Source organism: Trichomycterus rosablanca, chromosome 13, assembly GCF_030014385.1.
Source record: "Trichomycterus rosablanca isolate fTriRos1 chromosome 13, fTriRos1.hap1, whole genome shotgun sequence".
NCBI classification, from domain to species: domain Eukaryota; kingdom Metazoa; phylum Chordata; class Actinopteri; order Siluriformes; family Trichomycteridae; genus Trichomycterus; species Trichomycterus rosablanca.
Window position 1 is genome coordinate 20761325 of NC_086000.1, and position 21655 is coordinate 20782979.

Genomic DNA, 21655 nt, shown 5'->3' on the forward strand with positions numbered 1-21655 from the left:
GATAATACAGTCCGATCCCATCTGAGCCGATTCTATCAGCACATACATTCGTGGTTCACCTCGGTAAATCGTAAACGACTCTGAGTCGGCTCCCGCTCTGTGGTAATAACCAGTATAATTAAGCCTGAGCTTTATAATGTAAGTGAGTCACACAAAATGTTCTGTAGTAGTTGGTGTTTATTTACAACCGCATCATTCATTATAACAGTAAACACGGAGAGATGACTGAGAAAAGAAGCTTAAAATGAGTCGACTCCTGAATCACTTGTATCGACACTGTGAACAGAGTATTAAAGACACAAACACGTCCTATAACAGCGGTCGCTGCTTTTGTAACCGGTTATCTTCGCTGTTAGCTCTATTTTGAAGGAACGGAACTAAATAACATTAAATGTGCGTGTGAGCGTGGTCAGTGAGAATAATTCAATCTGTCTCCCGTGGGTGAAAAATGAATTGCTTTAGTTTTAGAAGTAAAAAAATCTCGCAATGTCACGCCCCCCGGTCAGGCACTAACGCCCCATAGGTTGAAAATCCCTGCGTTAACGCAGCAACGTGCACTAGGCACAAGGTATCGGATGTTTAGTATCGGAGCCTCGTTTGCGAGTACGAGTACGAGTTAATGAGCGCGGTATCGGGCTAATACCCAATACTAGTATCCGTACTCATGCATCTCTAGTTTTTAGGTTGTAAAAGTTCAGAAATAGTCCTGGTGTCTGTGTGTACTAGATTAAGCAGGCAGAGGGAATATTCTTCAGTCTGCTAAAAGTGTGGACAGCATTGCTGGGTGAGTTTTTTGCTGGGAAATAGCATACATTGTAAATGAATGGCCAAAGGGCAGAGAAGAGCTGCAGAATTCAAGGCTGCTTCTGAGCACCTGATTTGCATATTCAATATAAAGCCAGCCGGCAAAAAGAAATACAAGCCTGAACACTTGAGTGTGTTTATATTTGATGTGTGAGCTTCATTTTCACCTCACTTTTGTGTTTTTGTTATCTGCTGACTTTATGGATATTAACAATTTGATCCCCCCCTCACTGACTAACAGCCAGCCTTCATCCTGCAGGATCTTCTTCCTCTCCGCCTTTCACAGCTTTCCCTCGAACCAATTTTGCATTTGTGGTGGTAAAAAAATTAATCTAAGTGCTGGCCGGTGGGGAACGCAGGGGATCTGGTCTGATTTATTGCAGACTTAATTCAGAATGGCTGGAGATGATGAACGCCAGCGAAAGTGGGCAGTTACACGTTGGAAGTATGAAACTGGCTGTTCCGAGTTGTTTGATTGAAAATCACATAAATCAGGAAACTCAACTCTCAGAGCAGAGTCCTACAAATCTCTAAACAAAAATCTGCACTCTGTATATTACATTATTATTGGAGCGTTGCAGGTCGTATGCAGTTGCTTGCTCTGTAAATGCGGTGGATTTATGGGCCTTTCAAGGAAAAAAAAAAAGCTATTGGCTCACATATTACAGGCACATTTTTCCACTCGTTTCCAGCTAAGAAAGTCTAATAAAAGCCATTATGTTATTATTAACATAAAATTATGTTTTTAAAAATAAATCACAGTTAATGCTTACTTAGATCTCGCAGTAAACTTTGACGTGTTTGCTGTGATAGTGATGATTGGTAACTGCAGATTTTTTTTATCAGAATACTGCATTATTCCAAAACCAAGACTTAACCTGATAACAAGCGTAATAAGATTAATCCAGCATTCGATGCTTATTCCATTCCCTGCTAAATTATTCCAATTAGTAAGATGTCTTGCCTGCCATTTAGATCTCTGAAAAATGGCAGCAAGGCATTCAGGGAACCACCTCAGAGAGCTCAGCCCAAGCTAATAACTTCAACAAGCCTTCTGGATTTTAGCGACTGAATCAATTGAGTTGAGGTCTTTCTACAGAACGAAACAGTCAGTGAAAGTGAAATTTTGGTTCTAAATTGTCCTGTGCCTTGACACCACTAAAATCCATTGTGCTTCACTAGATTTGAGCTTTTATTCCACTTGTCCAGCTGGCGGCACAGTGGGTAGCACTGTCTCCTCACAGCAAGAAGGTCCTTGGTTTGATCCCCAAGTGGAGGCATCCAGGTTTTTTCTGTCAGGAGTTGTCCCCGTGTCTGCGTGGGTTTTCTTCGGGAGCTCTGGTTTTCTCCCACAGTCCAAAGACATGCAAGTGAGATGAATTGGAGATACAAAATTGTCCATTACTGGACAACTGATGAATCTTGTGTAACCAGTGACTACCTGTCCTGTCATGAATGTAACCAAAATGTGTAAAATCCTAATAAATAAATAAATTCCACTTGTCCTGCTAACCTGTGCTGGTCTGTGTCAGGTTGCAGGCCCTGAGGAAGGAGAAGTCTCGTGATGCGGCACGATCGCGCAGGGGGAAAGAGAACTTTGAATTCTACGAGCTGGCCAAGATGCTGCCACTGCCGGGCGCCATTACCAGCCAGCTGGACAAAGCCTCAATCATCCGCCTAACTATCAGCTACCTGAAGATGAGGGACTTTGCCAACCAGGGAGACCCTCCGTGGAACCTGCGCATGGAAGGACCACCACCCAACACCTCAGTCAAAGGTTAGAGGTCATGCTTAGTGCTGAAATCACTGCTTATGCTTTCTCTCGCCTCTTTTTGTCTAACATTCCTGTCTCATTCTGTTCTCTTTTGTTCTCTTTCATCTAATCTCATTTGATGTACTGTAAGTCTTAGTACTTCTTTGTCTCTTCTCATCAATCTAGTATTCTAGTCATATCCAGTTACCTGGTTGTATCTCTTCTATACTGCTGCAGAACACTCCTTTAATAAGGAGAGCTCAACCTAACACACCTTCTGACATGCGTGTAGTAGTCAACCGCTTCTTTTCACCTGCATGAGGCAGATTCACACAGAGAAAATGTATCAGTGTAGGTGCCCCACTGGCCAATTGCAGAGCAATGATTCAAACTCAGAAGTTTGAGTTTTCAGCAGTGGTGGGCTAGCATGTTTTACCTTTGTGCCTGCCGGGCACCCCAAACTAGTGTTTTATTTTATTTTTCTGTGACCTGATTTTATTAGTATTTTCTCATTTCTAGTGTTCTACTCTCATCTATAAGCATTGTTTCTCTTTTGTTTTTTGAGGGGTCTGTCCGAAAACCTAGTGAGCTGCCTTGCTGCCTACTGCCTTCCTATGCAGCTGCCTAAGTAGAGAGGATTCTTGTAAGACATTGAACTTATAAGGCAGTTTCAGACACTCTACTTAGACAGCAATTACATCACCGCAGTTTTTGCTTACTAAGCTAACACAGTTAGCCTCAGGTTATTCAAACCAAGGAATGAAGTGGCACAACCCGCTAGCATCTCCCTCCGTGTACCGGAAATGGTTAAACTGACAAGCCCAAATTTGCAAATGATACACCTTTATAAAATTAACAATCAATAATAATTTAGTTACATTTGAAAATAACTCGTTCATTGTTCCGTATCCATTTGCCATATTTGTAATTTTTTGTTATTAGAAAAGTTGTTCCGCACTGAGTGCTGGGATTGCCTTCACTGCTAGGAAAGGATTGGATGCTCCCTGGTTATTCAGGTAGTTTATCGCTTCAACATAAGGCACCTCAGTAGGCAGCATTTTAAGGTATGTAAGAATTTAATAAAACTGAAGTAAAGAACATGTCCTAATAGCAGTAATCAGTATGGGGACTTTATTTGTTGGATGAAGGTGAGGAAAAGACAGCAGACAGTATGTTAGACAGTGGAAAGACAGTTAGTCATGCCTCATGGAAGGCTAATCAGTTGCACATGGTACTACACTGAAACAGTCTATAGATTTAACAGTAACTATGGATTCATTGTTGGGCAGTAATGATTGTATGAGTAATGAACCTAAATCAGCTAGTGCTCATACAATTTAAAGTTTATTGGTAATTTACAAAAAACATAACTTTTTTTAAGTTTTGAAGATGCAGACGTAGAAGATTAAATGTACTATGTTTTAATGTATTATATTTGCTCCTGCCATGCTCTACAAATGACAATCAGCAGACCAGGAATAACTGAATTACTATGAATGGCCATGGGGGCCGGAGAAATTGCATGCATTTTAGGGTGCTGCAGTCTGCGTATTCCGTCCAGCACGCAACCCGATAGCATGATTGTTGTCTTGCTTTGAAGAGCTGCATACATTTTAATGAGAAAATATCTACACAGAATAATTTGCCGTACAACACACCAGGCAATTCGTAACATTATTTCGTTCTGCACTGCAAAAACCTACATGGCTGACATTCAGTGGAGGAATATTATTAATTGCATTGACTGTATTTGACTTAATGTATTTTGAGCAAGGTGAGTTTTAAAACAGTAGGATAATGGAACTTGTTTTGTGTCCTTCCATTCCATTGACAGCAGCACTTGGAATTAAATCAAGAGCTGGGCCAATTTTATTTGCACTACATCTCGAACAGAGCCTGCTATCGATTCCCGTTGTGTTGCTCTGCGTCACTCAAGTTAATGGATACTCAGTGCGCTGACGGCCTCTCCAAGCTCATGAATCTGTGTTTATTCTTTGATTGGAGGGACTATATGGCCTTGACCTTAAGTGGCTGGAAGCTTAATATTTCAGTTTTTTTACCTGAATTATTTTAGGATAAAAGAGTATAAAGCATTTAGATTGGTGTGCAGCTGTCAGAGGCGGTGCCATAGACCATGCTTATACAAGCATATGGTGCATTATTGCATCAGTTGGAGTGGCTTAGAGGCCAAGACCCATTTCAGCTCTGGATTGTTGGTGCACATGACTCAAGGTGAGCTAGAAGCAAATCATATTGTTCCTGATGCATGGAAGTCCCTAGTTGATTTGGCAGTCCAGTCCCTCAATCAATTTGCCCGTGACTGTACATGCAGAGCTGTGGCGACGGGCCCCGTGACCGTTATTACACCAGATTCACTGAGGAAAAAACCCGAGCTGACTCCTTGTAAGGCATTTTTACCTAATAACTGATGATTGTAACCTTTAGGGAAATCTCGTCGCAGCTGTGTTTGGCAGATCTGCCTGCTCTCCAGGAACGGCTCTTTGCTTAAAGAAAAATCAACACTCTCTTTTATTCATGCACCTATACGAACAAGGAATAGGTCGGAGCTGGCATTTGTATTGTGCTGATGGCTTTCACAGTCGCCAAACATCATTAAAATGAAGCCCTCTTCTCTTGAATACAAAACAAAGGTGACAAAGCAGAGATTGCAGCCTCTTATCGGTAATAAAAGCCCCCCATATTACTGGCATCTCAACTAAAAGAATTTGACCTCCACTTCTCAAGTGTTGATTTATTATCATAACTCCTGCGAGCGTGCTGCCTCTCCTCTTTGCGCCTGTTGACCTTTACCGTAATTGACCCATCAACTAATTTTTTTTTCTGAAGTGTTTTAACCTAAATTTGCTAGTCTCTGTCAGAGCCGTTTCACATCTGTTGAAGGACACTACACAAACAAGCATGACCTTTCTGTTGTTTAGAGGCTGGCGCAGGCCTCCGTGACCCCCTCCACCACCTGTGCATTCATTATTCATGCATGCAGAGTGGAGAGCAGTCACCAAAATGCCACACTTCACCAGGCACGCGCATACGCCTACATGCGCACACTCCAAAAACTATTCGCCTCTAGCTTTGCCATTTATTGGCTTCGTGCCTATAGACAGCCAAGGAGCATAGGACAGGCATTTCTCCAATGCCCTTTTCAGTTACAGCAAAGAAGTGATGAAACGGATCTGTCTGGACTGGAGCATGACTTCTGCCATGTTCTACACTGGGATTTAGAGGACCAGGACAGAAAGCATGATGTTGATATGAATGCAACTAAGGCAACTAAAGCAAAGGCAAACTGAAAATCTATACTAGATTCTATACTGGGCAGGAATTATACATGTGCACCATGCTGCTGGCTTCGGCAAGCAATGTGACGTACAACCACGGAACAACCACGGATGCCGCGCAGAGGCTTCGCTAACCTTGTCTCGCACATGGAAGCTGGGCGAACTCCGCGGACGACGACACTCCACGACAACGCCCGTGACTGGTTGGTAAAAAAAGAGGCGTGCCATGAAAACAAACATGGACGATTTTGAGGAGCGCCTCAACCTATGCAGATGACACTCAGCTCATTCTATCATTTCCTCCTTCAGACACGCAAGTCTCAGCTCGCATCTCAGCATGTCTGCGAGATATCTCACAATGGATGTCAGCTCATCATCTGAAACTTAATCCCAGTAAGACAGAGATGTTGCTCATTCCTGGAGATCAGTCTCCATCCCAGGACCTAGTCATTTCTCTGGATGACTCCCAGATCAGACCATCTGATAAGGCAAGAAGTCTTGGTGTTGTCCTTGATAACCAGCTGACATTCTCTCCTCATATAGCCAACATGACAAGATCATGCCGGTTCCTCTTGTACAACATCAGGAAGATTCGTCCATTTCTCTCCAGGGAAGCTACCCAGATTCTGGTGCAATCACTTGTAATCTCACGGTTGGACTACTGCAACTCCCTTCTGGCTGGAGCTCCCATGTCCACGATTAAACCCTTACAGCTCATTCAAAATGCAGCTGCCCGTCTGGTTTTTAACCAACCTAAACACTGCCACATCACCCCACTGCTGCGTTCTCTTCACTGGCTTCCTGTAGCTGCACGCATTCAGTTTAAAACACTGACGCTCGCCTACAAAGCCAAAAATGGACCAGCCCCAAGCTACCTTCGTGGCCTTATCAAACCCCGCTCTGTACCACGCAACCTCCGAGCCTCTAGTCTAGCTCGACTTGAGCCTCCATCCAGGACTAAAGGAAGACAAGCATCAAGGCTGTTCTCTGTTCTAGCGCCCAAATGGTGGAACGAACTTCCTCTGTCTGTCCGAACATCTGAGTCTCTTGCTGTCTTTAAAAAACGATTAAAAACCCATCTTTTTACTAAACGCTTAGGCTGACTTGTACTTATTTACTAACATTTTGTTCCATTCTTTTCCATTTAAAAAAAAAAAAAAAAAAAAAAAAAAAAAAAAAAAAAAAAAAAAAAAAAAAAGCAGCACTTTGGTTCTAACAGGTTTTAGCAGATTTGTGTTCTTTGACTGTTGTTTTCCTAAACTTGAGAAATGAAATGTTCACTATAGAAGCACTTCTGTAAGTCGCTCTGGATAAGAGCGTCTGCTAAATGCTAAAAATGTAAAATGTAAACTGTGATCATCGTTTTTCGGTAATCATGGAACTTAACATCATAAATGTCACAGCGTCACCTGCAGCTGTGGAGCAGATGCGACAGGCAAAACAAAACCGCTGAAAGTATGCCAGCTTGTAAGGTTGCAAAGGTGCGTTTGCCTTTGAACTTAGTTTCACAGAAAGTATGCGAAGGCCTTAAGAGTCGAGGCGTAGTCAGTCTTCAAACTGAAGCTGAAATCTTAATGCAACTAAAACGGGGCCGTCAAAGAAGCGTGAGCCCAAATCTTGGCAACATGACAGGCCTGAGTGGCTGTATGAGGTCAACATTCTGTCCTCAGGTAAATCTGGGCATTATAGTTATTAGATACACATTTACTAAAGCACTGACTTCTGTTTTGTTTTGTTTTTTTGCCAAGTGGCTTAGCATATAGTTAGAATTTTATATAAAATTTCTGACAATGAGGTCTTAAATATATGTTAAACCCCTCTGTGCATCAGGATGGTTTACAATAAGCAGCACTGTCTTAAAGTGACTAAAAGCGCCAGATAATTAGATCTTTTGTTACCTTCTATCTCATCCAAAGCAAATACATTAGGCATACCTGAAAGTTTTGTTTTCTATCCAGTACAATGAATTTTCTTTATAGTTTTGTCACCGCTCTATGTTTATTGTTTTTTTTTTCTTTAACACATTACCGAGACTGAGGGAATGGAACTGCTGCCAAATGTTCATGTACTTGTCCCAATTAGCATAATTTCATAAATAAACTCCAAAGGGACATTGAAGCAGCATTAGACCTTCTTCCCCTTCTCCTCATTAAGTCTCTTAATGTCCCTGAGACCTCCCACTTGGCATTTGCACCACAAATGCGTCTGACATCTGCGTAGGTATTTAGCGCTGGACTTTTGTCCACCTGCACTTGGCCTGTGTGACTCTAATTTACAAACAACCTATCAACACATCAATTGCAGTCAACAAGGTAAGCCCATTAAGGCTTTTGACCACTGCAACAAAGTGACAGACTAGTCGTTATTAAGTCCTGGATTCCCCCTTGGGGGCGGCGGTGGTGGGGGGGTGCGGTTGTTGAAGCAGGTTGGCACTGAGTAGGGCATTGATTAAAGTGATCTCTTCAGGTTCCCTGTGTGTCACACTCATTGTTAATGATAATGAGGGAATTAATGGTGTTTGCATCACAAAAGACTTGCCATAAAAGCTTTGATTTTTTTTCTGCACCTTGAACCTGAAAAATGACAAGCACAAAGGTGTAACACCAAGCAAAGCATCTTGGGTAAAAAAAATTATATATAAATAAATCAAACATAGGAGACTTCTCGTGGTATGTCTCAGTGTATAAATGGATAGTAAATTGGCCAGCTGTGAGCACGAGATGTTTTAATCCCTAGTCATCCTGTAAGAAAAATTGAATGACAGTGAGCAAAACAGCAGTAATTATAAAACTAATTACTAAACGCTGATGATGCCCATAGGCTTTGCATAACTAAATTTAGAAGTGGAAATTGCTTTTGGCTGCGAGATGGCTGTGGGCACGTCTGTGTTATTTTCTTTATTTTAAAATGCACATCAAAGAAAGTAGTAATTGCCATGGAAACAATTACACATGCACCTTTTCTGTTTTCTCGACTGGCACGAACAGCTTGAGGAAGAACAATGTGTTTTAATAACAGTGAACATTGTACAAACTTTGCTCCCGAGCCAGATTGCCATTAAATGGGAAAACGGCATCGTACTACTGTGGAATTGTGGGAAACGGACTGTAATTTTCTTATTAAATTAGATGTTTCATTGTGCAACATTTTCGTCGGGTCGTACAAACCCAGCTAGCAGGCTGAGTCTTAATCGTAAGCCGACTGTATAGAGCACTTGTGTGCAACTACGCTTTTAATGGCCTATTTCTCTTTCGAATGGAGACAACAAAGCCAGGGTTGGCAGCGAGACGGCCCTCTTGGGGGCCCTCACTTTCCCAATAGCCTTGTTTGTGAGTATGTTTGTGGGTCCTGCGGTGTGCTTGTGCACGCCGCAGCATGTTCGTGTGTGTGGCCGCGCCTCTTTGTGTCTACCTCCAGCGAGGCCTACATTTTCTCAGCAGAGGCACCGCAAAACTTCTGACAGCCCAAGAACATGATCATTGTTTCTCGCCAGATCGAAGTGCCCAGTGATGATCTATTGCTAACCGGGTTTATTCTCACTGACCTGTAAGACATGTGCTATATGGATGTCAGTTCTATCCCTGCATAGAGTTACCTCATAATTAGTCCTTTTGCAAATGGCCCAGTGATGGAGAAATAAATCAGAAAGACAGATGAAATTAATATCAAGGGCTTTTTCAGCTCTCTGCCTGAACCTGCTCTCAGTTGAGAATAAAATATTCACAGAGTATTACAAATTATTGTGCATTTACCTCATGCTGTACTAGTCTCTCTAACTGTGCCATGTAAAGGACCTGCAGAATACAGATACCATATAAAAGTGAAATGTTTATATTAATGTACCACATTTCTGGAAATGTTGGGACATTCACCCTTATAATCTTAGAATTTAAATAACCCTCTTTTAACTGAATTAAATATTTATACAGAAAAGATTTTCAATGGTTTTACTGACCAATGTATTGTATGTGTTTAAGTGTAAACACATAGAATTGATACCTGCAACACACTCATAAATGTTGGGACCAGAAGCATGTTTACCACAGTGTTACATCACCTTTTGTAATAATTACACTTTTTAATAGTTTGGGGACTAATGATACTAAATCTTGCAGTTTTGCAAGTGGTATTTTGCCTATTTTTGCTAGATACAAGACTTTACCTGCTCAACTCTGGCCTTGTCCGACACAGGCATTTTTCTGGATTCCCTGAATCTTTTCACAATATTAAGTACGATAGATGGTAAAAGACCTACATTATTTATATGAGGAAGTGTTCTTTTTAAACTGATTGGCTCTCACAGAGTTTGGAACAAAGTGGTAAGGCATGACACATCTTTGCTTGCAAAGACTGAGCCTTTAATGATTTAAATTTTTCTTATATTGCCCCATCCCAATTTTTTTCAGCATGTTGCAGGCATCAAATTGAAAGTTGTTTAAATGTACAAAATGCATCCAAGTTGGTCAGTCAATACATTAAAATTCTTTTTGTTGTACTTTCGTCAGTTAAATAAAGGTTCCAGAGGCTTAACAAAACACAATCTTTGGTTTTAGTTGGGATTTTTTTTTTTTTCATTTTACAGTTTGTTCCATCTTCCATTGAATGGTGTTTCTGTTTATATTTTATAAAGCCTTTAACGTAGTCACATAATGAACATCACTATTAGAGTAAATGTAAGATGTGCGATAAGTGCACCTGCTAAGTTTGTGGCACATACATGCATGAGTGTAAAAATTCAGTGATCTTGTCCGGCTGATGGACTGATCCTAAAATAGAATGGTGCATTTCAAAGCTCCATGTCTGAAAGCACAGCGTGAGCCTCAAATAAAGTGAAGGGCAACCACTATTACAAGTAATGTCCTTAATAATCTTGTTAGTCTAGTCCCTCTCAGTAGGAGACAAATGGAGCATTATTGGCTTATGGCTGTAGTAAATAATTTAGTTTCCAATATTCTAGCTGCTTTGACAGTAAATTAGAATGACATGAAAAGAGCTCCTTGAATGAAGCCAGTATCCAATCAAATTTAATTGGCTTGACTAAAGCAGCAGTGATATGTTTTCTAATTAAACCAAGTTGTCTTAGAACTTTATAGCATGTCATAAATCAAAATGTCAAAAATATTTCTTAAATACTTTGAGATCTGGCTTTTAAAATGTCAAAGTACCTGTATTCTTCTATGATTTATATTTTCCCCTACTATTTACAGGCTAATGTAAAACTGCCTTTTTTGCCTTCAGTGTTGTTTAAAGACCATAAACAGTAGTTGAAGATTTTTTTAAATTTAGGTTTTACTTTACTTTTGAATTGTTCCTAAAATTAATCTAAAATTAGTTTAACATGTTTTATTTTCTGTTTGATTGTAACCACTTTGTAAGCCAATGTAATTCATGGCTAACCCAACCTCATAAGCCCCAAAGTTACAAATGCAAAACTAACCTAAATTCAATGTGTCCACTGCTTTAGTTGGCCTGTAAAGCCCAAGATTTTTGCGCAATAATTTTTGAATAAGTCCATGGTTAACAGAACATTTCACACTTGTGGTTCTCATCACTCATCACTAACTCTATAAAGAGAAATGCAGATAATTTAGACTGATTTTTTTTTTAATACAGTGTGATGTAACCATACTTTTTTTGCACTTGTAAATATGTCATGACTGAAGCTTCCAATTGCAAAATTAGCTGGTCAGTTGATTTTACATGTCATGAAATTGTGTTCTAAAATATGTCAAGTTTTACTACATACAGATTTGTACCTACATATTTAGGCATTATAAGGTGGATGTTGATTGACCACAGTCACATAGCATTATGTTCGATGCCAAATTAAGTGCAATTCCAATTTTTATGAGACAGTGTAATAAAAAAAGCTTTGAGTGTATGTACTTCTGAGTACTTAAGATTTAACAGTAAAACAGTGATTTGTTTATAACCACCTACTAAACTAGATTAAGATGCAAAATAAAAAGGAACAGTACTGCAGGACCTTTAAGGCTCTGTACTGTAGCTTGCACGGTAATTTCTCTGTGCAAACCCACCAAGCATTATCAGCATTAGGGCATATGGCACCTTACTAAAGTGCGTGATCTGTTAAGATTTCAGAGGAAGGTCACTGAGGCTTGTGCCCTTATCCTTGTTTGCCACTGCTCTTCCCCCTTGCAGGACACAAATGACTCCCCTAATCATCCAATTTAATCACACCATTTCATTCCCCTCACTAGCCCCCGCTTTGCTTAATCAGCCAGTTCGCTCGCTGTCACAAAGGGCTTCATATCGAAACCAATGGATTTTGAGCATTTAGTGACGGGCCGAGAGAGGCAGGATCGAGGAGCTTAAAAGGCGAGCGATTCATGCGTGAAGCATTTAGCTATTGCCATCTCAACGCATGACTAACAGTTTTCGGTCAGCCGTTTTATTCTCTAATATCTATAATAAGCTGGTGTGATGATGGCAGTGGAAGCGGTACATTTTTTCCTCCTCCTCTCTGCGGTACCTGACTGTTGAGGTGCTGATTGTTTTGGCACTGGGGCAGGCAACAATGCAGGTCATTAAAGAGGATGAATTTTGCCTCTTGACCCCAACCCCCATTCATGACAGCTTTGGTGACAAATAAACAGCGTCCCAGAATTCCTACGGTGCAGTCATATGTTCTTGTATGCATACGGGGGTGGCACAGTAGCTCAGTGGGTAGCACTGTCACCTTACAACAAGAAGGTCCTGGGTTCGATTCCCAGGTGGATCTGTGTGGAGTTTGCATGTTCTCCCCATGTCTGCGTGGGTTTCCTCCAGGAGAACAAGTAATTACCTGTCCTGTCATGAATGTAACTACATGACTGTAAAATCCTAATAAATAAATAAATAAATAAATCTATGCATACGGTATGGTACGATCTTCTCTAGCGACACTGATTATGAGCACACCGTATTCCCAATATAAAGTACACACATGTTGTCCAGCTGCTGGCTAGCATAAATGACTGCATTCTCCTCTGCGTTCTGTCTCGCTCTCTCAGGCTGGTGGTCAGTAGCACTGGGACGAGTGCCCAGTCAATCAGCAGATAGCCCAAGGCTCGCAGAAGCCCCCCTCCCCTCAATCATGCTATCTGCCTTCACGTTGTGCCTGCTGCTAATGAGAATGTATATGAATGCATGAATAATGTATGAAATTCCTTGTTTTCAGTCGTAGAAGTATCTTCTTGATGGAAGTCCGCATTCGGAGTCCCTGGGTAAATTCGTGGAGCTGTTTGATCGAATTTGTTGCTTGTTTTAAGTAATTAGAAATCACAGGAATTTCATCTGGCCACACCATGACTCGCACTGAAAATCACAGTCGGACAGTACCTCGGAGAAAATTACTTCATTTAGGCTTTATCAGTCCCCTATGACCCAGAATTCATTTATAGTTTCCAGTCCAATTTTCATGTAGAATTTTCCCATTTTCAATAGAAGATAAGACAGGAGCCAGCGAATGTAGGCACATTTAACAGGAATTCTGTTCCTGAACTATAGATTTGATGAGAGACTCAGCCACAGCTGGATGCTAGATCCTTTAAGAGACTCTGGAGGACGTTTCTTTTTTCTTTGGAAATAGACTATTGAATAAGTTCCCCGGTTCGATATTACAATAACACAATATAAATGCTTTCTTGTGGAAACAGGTTAGAGGCTGCAGAGGGTATAGCCAGCAAGCACAATGAAATTACCTTGTAGATACAGACTGGTTGCCTGGACGAAGATCAGTTTACTACAGGATAAAACATAATTTAAAATCTCCTACATAATAAATAAGTACAGTCTCTGTTTATTTGTTTATTAAAGTGTACCTCTAAAGGTAGTTTTTCATTTCTGTATACAGTATTGTGTTCTGTCTGGTCTTCTCTCTAGGCCTTAGGGTTTTTATAGATGTATATATAGCACTGAGCATTTTTGTTCCAGACTAATAATAATAAGTTTATATTTGTGATCAATTAAGAAATGATTAACTGGTTAACTGATAAACAATAAAGAAGTAATTGTTTCATTAATGCTGTTAGTTTAAAATATTTTTTTAACTCATTTACATCTCTTGAACACAGGGAGCGAACAGAAAACCTATTTACTATGTTTATATTATGAGCAATAGAACTACTATGCGGTGTTTTGTCAGTAAGAAGTCTCTGTATGTGTGGAACTGTGTGCAACTTTATTTATTTGTGTAACAAAAATAATGTGGATATTTTACATTATGCAACAGTACTATTCTACATCACTGCCACATTCAGTACATTACTTACACTGATCAGCCATAAAATTAAAACCGCCTACTTGTTTCTACACTGTCCATTTTATTAGCTCCCTTTACCATATAGAAGCACTTTGTAGTTCTACAAGTACTAACTGTAGTCTATCTGTTTCTCTACATACTTTTTTTTAGCTTGCTTTCACCCTGTTCTTCAATGGTCAGGACCACCACACAGTGGCGGAGCCAGACAATTTTCATAGGGGTGGCCAGACTGAGACCATTGCTCACACAGGGGTGGCACAGAAACTGATACCTTTTTTTATGTGGTCACTCACTCATTTACCTATACAGGCAGTAAGTGCCATGTAGAATTACATCACGAAGAATAATAAGCTTTTTTTCTCTCTTCATTTTCCCTGACAAGTGAAAAACCAGAATATAGCCTATAACCTTAACATTGAGGAAGAATTTCAAAGCTATTCCTTTGCAATACATTATCATTTGGCTGCCAACTTGTGTAATGATGAGACTCATTTGAACCCCAGAACATGCTAGTGTGAATGCATGGAAAACAAATTTAAATTTTCTTTCAACAATATGATACAGACTGACCAACACTATTAAGCCAAATCAGCATTGAAAATAGTCTTTACTTTTAATAGCCTTCTACAATGCTGGAGCTTCTTAAAACGGAATATATTCTTTTAAATAGAAGTGTTATTTAACTGCTATTAAATTGTTTTCAAACAAAATCCGCCCAATTAGGCGGATAACCGCCCAATCTGGCAACACTGGAACGCGCAGAGCCCGGTTGCGCCTTTATTCGTAGCTCGCCACAAATACTACTAAATAGTACTAGTAGCACTATGTAGTACTGCTTCTGTAATTGTGTTGGTGGTTGACCTTTATGTCGTGTATTACTGCACGGTTTTGGGGGAGAACTACTTCTTTGAGGTGCGCTGTTGAATTGCGTCCCTGTGAGAACACCTGCGTGCAGAAATGCTTCCGCAAAAAAAGTTGACAGCAAAGCGGTGATGGGGGGGCCGGAGGGGTGGCCGAAGATTCATTTATGGTGGCCATGGCCACCACTGGCCACCCCCTGGCTCCGCCCCTGCCCCCACAGGACCACCACAGAGTAGGTATTATTTGGGTGGTGGATCATTCTCAGCACTGCAGTGACACTGACATGGTGGTGGTGTGTTAGTGTGTGTTGTGCTGGTATGAGTGGATCAGTTTTTAAATACCGTGTCCACTCGTTGTCCACTCTTAGACACTCCTACCTAGTTGGTCCAACTTGTAGATGTAAAGTCAGAGACGATCGCTCATCTATTGCTGCTGTTTGAGTTGGTCATCTTCTAGACCTTCATCAGTGGTCACAGGACGCTGCCCATGGGGCGCTGCTGGCTGGATGTTTTTGGTTGGTGGACTATTCTCAGTCCAGCAGTGACAGCAAGGTGTTTTAAAAACTCCAGCAGCGCTGCTGTGTCTTATCCACTCATTTTATTTTTAGGCTGCTTACAGTACTGTAATACTGTGGCAGTATACAGTCTAAGCAATTGAGAGTTAAGGGCCTTGCTCAAGTGCCCAACAGTTGCAACCTAGCAGTGGTGGGGTTTGAACCAGTGACCTTTTGATTTCTAGTCCTGTACCTTAACCTCTAGGCTACACCTGCCCTTTGGCCCAGGTACATGCATGCACAGTTTTACGACCAAATGCTGAATGGCTTCCTTCTGTGTCCATTTACTACAAAGGTGGCCCCACAATGACATCTGCATCTTATAAAGCTGATAAAAATGAATTCAGGGATTACCAGCCGACTGGTAGTTTTAGCTTCATATTGAAGTTACAGGAGTAACTCTGACTGCCAGTATCCACTATGTGTAGCTCTTAGAGGACAACAGTGTCAAAAATGTCAGGAGTAATATACATCCTGCTTTTACTATCAGTTCCTAAGCTGCCAAGCCAATTACAGCTAAAGGAAGCTTGCTGTGCCAAGCCGAGACCGGGCAAATCCCCCGGCATACATCACCATTGTTTTAAACAGAGGGTCAGGGAGAGCATGTTCTCCTGATTAATAACGCCTCGCTCTTCCTCTCTGATTTGTTGTCGCTTCATCTCTGTATGAAGGAGACGCATCTCAGTACAGAGTTTTAATTGTAAGGACGAGTGGAGTGAGAGAGGGGGAGTGAATTGAAAGGGGGTGAGAGCGGCGTCTGCCTTAACGAAGAACAGATCAGTGTTTCCTGTGTTGTCTGTGTTTTATAGCAGCTTGCTGGCTGAGCATTAAAAAGCACTGATGCCATTAAACGATATCAACATCAAGGCATCGTTTTGATTTTGAACCTTGTCTTTTTTTCCACAGCATAACTATGCAGATCCTTTAATTAAACTCGGCAGTGAACGTGTTGGTTTTTTTTCGTCTGTGCTGGTCGGTTTGAATTTGCATTGCTTGGATGTGAGGCGGTTGTATCTTCAGGCTCTGTGTAATGTGCCTCTCTTATTCCATTTGCTTAATGTGACTGCTTCTTTTGCAAATCCCACTAGGATTGGAAAAGATTTTCACTGTGCTAGCGTGTTCCTTTAAATGCCTGAAATTGAAGCATCTTTTTTATATATAAAACATTTTTTCCCCCCTTTTCTCCCCCTTTAGCGCATCCAACTGTTCAATTTGCATCGTGCTTCCTCTCTGTCTATGCCGAACCCTGCCCTGACCGAGGAGATCGAAGCTAACCCGTATCCCCTCCGAAACATGAGCAGCAGCCGGATGCATTTTTGCCACCCACACATTGATGAGTTTCGCCCCACCTAGCGTTGCATGCGGAGAGACACACCCTAAGGGCACTCTTCCTCATCTCCTGTGCAGACGCCTCTAATCGGCCGGCAGAGGTTGTAATCGCATTCTGACAGAGAGAGACCCACATCCGTTTTTTTGTCCCACCCCCCCCCAACTGTGCAACCGGCTAATCGTTGCTCATACAGCCACTCAGCTTCGAACCAGTAAAGCAGAGCTGGATTCGATACTACGTACTCAGAATCCAGCCCTGGTTGCAGCGTGTCTTTTTTTACCGCTGCGCCACCTGAGCGGCCAGTTTTTTTAAGTTTTAGAATTAAAAATAATAATTTCTTGGCTTAAGACAGTTTTAGGATGCATACGTTAACTGGCATAGATCTGTAATATTATTTATGTGTAATTAATTCTTTTATAGGGTTACCACTGAAGGATTTTACCCTGATTCACATTTGGGTTAAATCTGTGCTAGTTGGACAAATCTTGTCAAGAAAATCAGTTATTGTTCATTTCTATACCAGCCTGGGTAAGTCAGAATACATTAACCATGTTCAATCATTATTTCGGATGGCATGCTGGCTCAGTGGGTAGCACTATCGCCTCACAACAAGATGTTTTCTGTGTGGAGTTTGCATGTTCTTCCCATGTCTGCGTGGGTTTCCTCCGGGAGCTCCAGTTTCCTCCCACAGTCCAAAGACGTGCAAGTGAGGTGAATTGTCCATGACTGTGTTTGACATCAAACTTGTAAACTGATGAATCTTGTGTTACCAGTAACTACCTGTTCTGTCATGAATGTAACCAAAGTGTGTAAAACATGACGTTAAAGTCCTAATTAATAAATAAATAATAACTTTAATCACTTGTTTTGTCTGTAGTAAATAGAAACTGGCATTGTCTGTCATTTGTGGCTGCAGTAAAACTCTGTATGGGTGGCACACTAACTACAGTGTGGTGCAACAGGATCAAGAGTGCTTAAACAAGATACATTTAAAGAACGACCAGAGCTTTGCTCATTTCTGCAAGCTGTGGATCTCCATGTGGATTTGCACATGAGGCTCATCCACTTCTGCACAGATCTTTTCCCACCCAGCAGACTTGATGGCCAATTGTCGCCGCTAGATGGCGCCCAGCTGACCGGTAGCAGAGCTGAAATTCAGGGTTTTCAGAATCTCAGCGTTGGTGTGCTAGCGGAATATCCCGCTGCGCCACCTGGGCGCCCAACACCAGGTACTTTCATTAGCTCACTTTACTCAATTAGTGGCACAGATTGCATAATTTGTATTTTATTTCATGTAGGTATATAACTTTGTCTTTGTGAATAGGGTGGCTTACATTTACATTTTCGACATTTAGCAGACGCTTTTATCCAACGCGACTTACAGTATTGTGGCAGTATACAGTCTAAGCAATTGAGGGTTAAGTGTCTTGCTCAAGGGCCCAACAGTGGCAACCTGGCAGTGGTGGGGCTTAAACCAGCAACCTTTTGGTTACTAGTCCAGTACCTTAATCCCTAGGCTACAACTGCCCTCGGAGTTAGTAGATCTTGTAGATCTTGGCTTGGAGTTGCAGGGCATTCGGCCCCAGTGCTGTTTCTGGCAGAGCAGGGAGAGCTCACTCTGCTGGCTAGAGATGAGCTGTGTAATGATTATCCTCCACGTCACACCGAGTGAGTCTTTGTTGACATGCTGGCACGAGAGTGCAAGATTAAAATTTAAAACCCAAACAAGCATCGAGAACGGTGCCTGGCCAAACAAGACACATGACGATCACTTTGCCATGGGCCGACGTGCTCCCGCGGCCCAATAAGGGAGGAGAAAGAAAGTCCTTAATTGACAATTTCTTGAAAATTGCTGAGGGGAAAAACAAAAGAACAGCCTCGGGTTGTCAGGGTGTAATAAGCCGTTTCTCATCACTGTCTCTGTGATTGAGCCTATACAAAATCGATTTATTTCTCGGGTAACTCAGAATAATTGAAATACAGACAACGTTTGGTTCCAATTTACCAGCAATAAAGTTGTAATAGGGTTTTCGCTGCAATTTTAGACTTAATGCACTCATTCTAAAGAGCAGTATTTTGCCAGTCGAACAAATAGCATCACTGAGGCTTACGATCAGTAATAGTCCCACATTGATGCACACATTAAACTTGTTAAATCAATTCAGTAGACACTTTCTAAAGTGGACTGTCTGTTCTCCTTCTCCTCCAGCTCTCTCCTGGCCTGTACACGTATCAATCACTGCCACCGCCCGTAATGATTCAAGCCTTTTAGTTTGTAATTATTTATGCTAGCCGGACACAGGCGGAGCGAAATATCTGACCACGGAGCATATTTATGGGTGGGAAAATACTCCGCCGTACATACATACACACATGCTAAGCTCAACATGAGTAAGATCCAGGCCGGGCTTTTATAGATTTCAGTATTTTAATGCTTTATACCCTTTTTTTTCCTGGTGCTAATGAATGTCTATTTAACTCACTCAGAAAGGCATCTCGAGTGAAAAGGCAGGTTTGGATTCAGAGCGGAGTTGTTGTGCATGAGATTTGCATCTTACTGTGTGCTGGCAGAGCAGCTTAATAGCAGTGATTAAATGAGAATGCCGAATATGTGCCTGAGAAAGAGATTTCATTACCGCAGTGGAGCGTAGATCTCACGGTCAAATTTCTGTAAACAAACCTGCACAAAATAAGTACTTTGTGCATTTGCATAATTTTTCTTTTTAATTCTGGATCTTGTTTATTTTTCTCTGGTTGTTTTTAACTTGGGTGATGGCGTGTGTCGTGGATCAGAAAGAGGAGAGCACATCACTGACTGCGGGGCAGAAAGCGAGGGGCAGTGTTGATGCAGTGGGAGTTTTGTTGTGCCGGTACACAGGTACAGTAATTAAACTGTCTCAGTGCTGATTCCCTTCTGCCTGGCAGCTGCTGATGTATTATATAGACATTCAGCTAATCGATTAAAAGTGCCCAGCCGAGGGAGATGTCTGACAGCCCTGTACTATGATGAAATTAGTAAGACGCACGGGTCGGGTGTGTTTCGTGGGCCGCAGATGCGTGTAGGGGCCACAGGTGACTGGAGCCCGAAGGGAACACGGTTGGGTAAAGGCGACAGCACGCACTGAGGCGCGTGTAATTAGGACAGCCATGTTTCGACAGGATTTTCAAATTATCATGAGAGGAAAGAGAGACGGAAGGCAACGGAGAGGGGAGGGGGGTTTGGTCCGAGAGGCCGACGGGAACGAGGAGAATGTAGCATGGGCGGAGAAAAAACAGGACAGAGCAACTCTTTCCAGCAAACTTGGCCTCCATCCAGCACTTTAAAAAAAATTATACAAAATTATTCAGCTGCCAAGGAATGTGAAATCGGACTAATTGCCTTTTGAAGTAGCCCATAGCCGTGGCTGGAAGGGCCGAGCCTGGCTGTAGCGCGTCTGCTCTAGCGCGCAGGACAACCTCAATCGATTTCACAGCTGATACTTCTCCGAATTTTGACTTATTTTCCAGTGCACACCAGGATCCCTTTTAAATGTAAATCTGGTGTAAACCACACTTGTTGGACCTCACACAAACAAGGCAGGAGGGTGTCTGCAAAAAAATAAATAATAAAGATGACTTCAAAAGGATTTGGCAAGAGCTAGAATCCAGAAAACACTGCGCTGTGATGTCTCCCAAACATTCTCTGAGTAATTCTACTTCAAAAAGCACCAGCTTCAGTAGCGCATAGCTTCATCCAAACAAACTTGTATTTTTATACCAGTTAACGTAGGTTAAAACTCTATAGTCTATAGTCCATCTGCTTTATTAAAGTGCAGCCAGCAGAGCTTTAGATGCTGATGAAACAAAAAAACAGTGTGTATGTGCCGTCACTGCTCTTTGGAATCAGTTTTTACCGATATTATTTGTGCCAGTAATTCAGATGGAAGCTTGATGTCTGTTCTCTCTTACCATCAAATAATTGCCTCATTTCAGGTCTATATCCAACAACACTCCAGCCTTTCCATTAAGTCAAGCTGCTCAAAAACAGGGACACTTTTCATCGACTTCCAGAACACAAGATCACCACAATTACAAACCATTTTATGAAGCTCAGTCACTTGTAACAGTAAGATCTGCCCAGTCGTCCGCCTCTTTTAAACTGCAGACAGGCAAAATGCTACGTTTCAGAGAGACTCTCATTGAAATGATCTAAAGAGTGTTTTGAAATATGTCTGCGTCTAATGTCTCTTTTCTTTTGATTCATTGCCTCTGTGTGGTTTTTTTTTTCTCTGTAAAAACACAGCTATATTAAACAAACCCTTTGCTTAGCAGAAAGCTTTGAAGTAAGTTTAGTTAGCATGATCCGTCTGCCTGTATTGGCGCACAGTGTTTACATTTTATAATGATGTATGAATATTTAAAATGTTTAATTAGTGGACAGGAAGCTGGTATGATCTGTACTTATGTGTTTAATCAGTAAATGAGAAGAAGTGTGCATCTTAAATAGGTTTTCCGCTTCCTGTTTACTCACATTACTGACAGCCCTTCCGTCATACACGAATTTACATATTTTCATAAATCAGTGAGGGCATATTTCTCAGTGCCCTTTTTGTGCCATATTCAGTCAGTTTGAATAAAACCCCTGGGTGAATTGGGCCACTGCAACAATTGGTGCAGCAAAAAATGAGCAGTTGATAGTGTTTTTTTTGTTTTTTTAAAAATAAAATACATATTTAATGACAGTTCGAGTATATTTCCAATTTAGCTGTTACCATATGTACCTTATCAGTTTTTTTTGTTTGCTTTGATGTGTGCA

The 21655-nt window shown here is 41.4% G+C and overlaps 1 protein-coding gene across 4 annotated transcripts in view; it reads left to right on the forward strand.

Annotated features, from left to right (window-relative positions):
- The window catches only part of LOC134325793 (neuronal PAS domain-containing protein 3), a 305263-nt gene that overhangs the window by 94539 nt on the left and 189069 nt on the right, over positions 1–21655 (forward strand). For 3 of the 4 annotated variants that reach the window (XM_063008026.1, XM_063008028.1, XM_063008029.1), the window contains one exon: positions 2337–2581. In XM_063008026.1, coding sequence (XP_062864096.1) covers positions 2337–2581 — 245 coding nt within the window. The remainder of the gene's footprint in view (positions 1–2336; positions 2582–21655) is intronic. The other variant, XM_063008030.1, reaches the window with a different exon arrangement.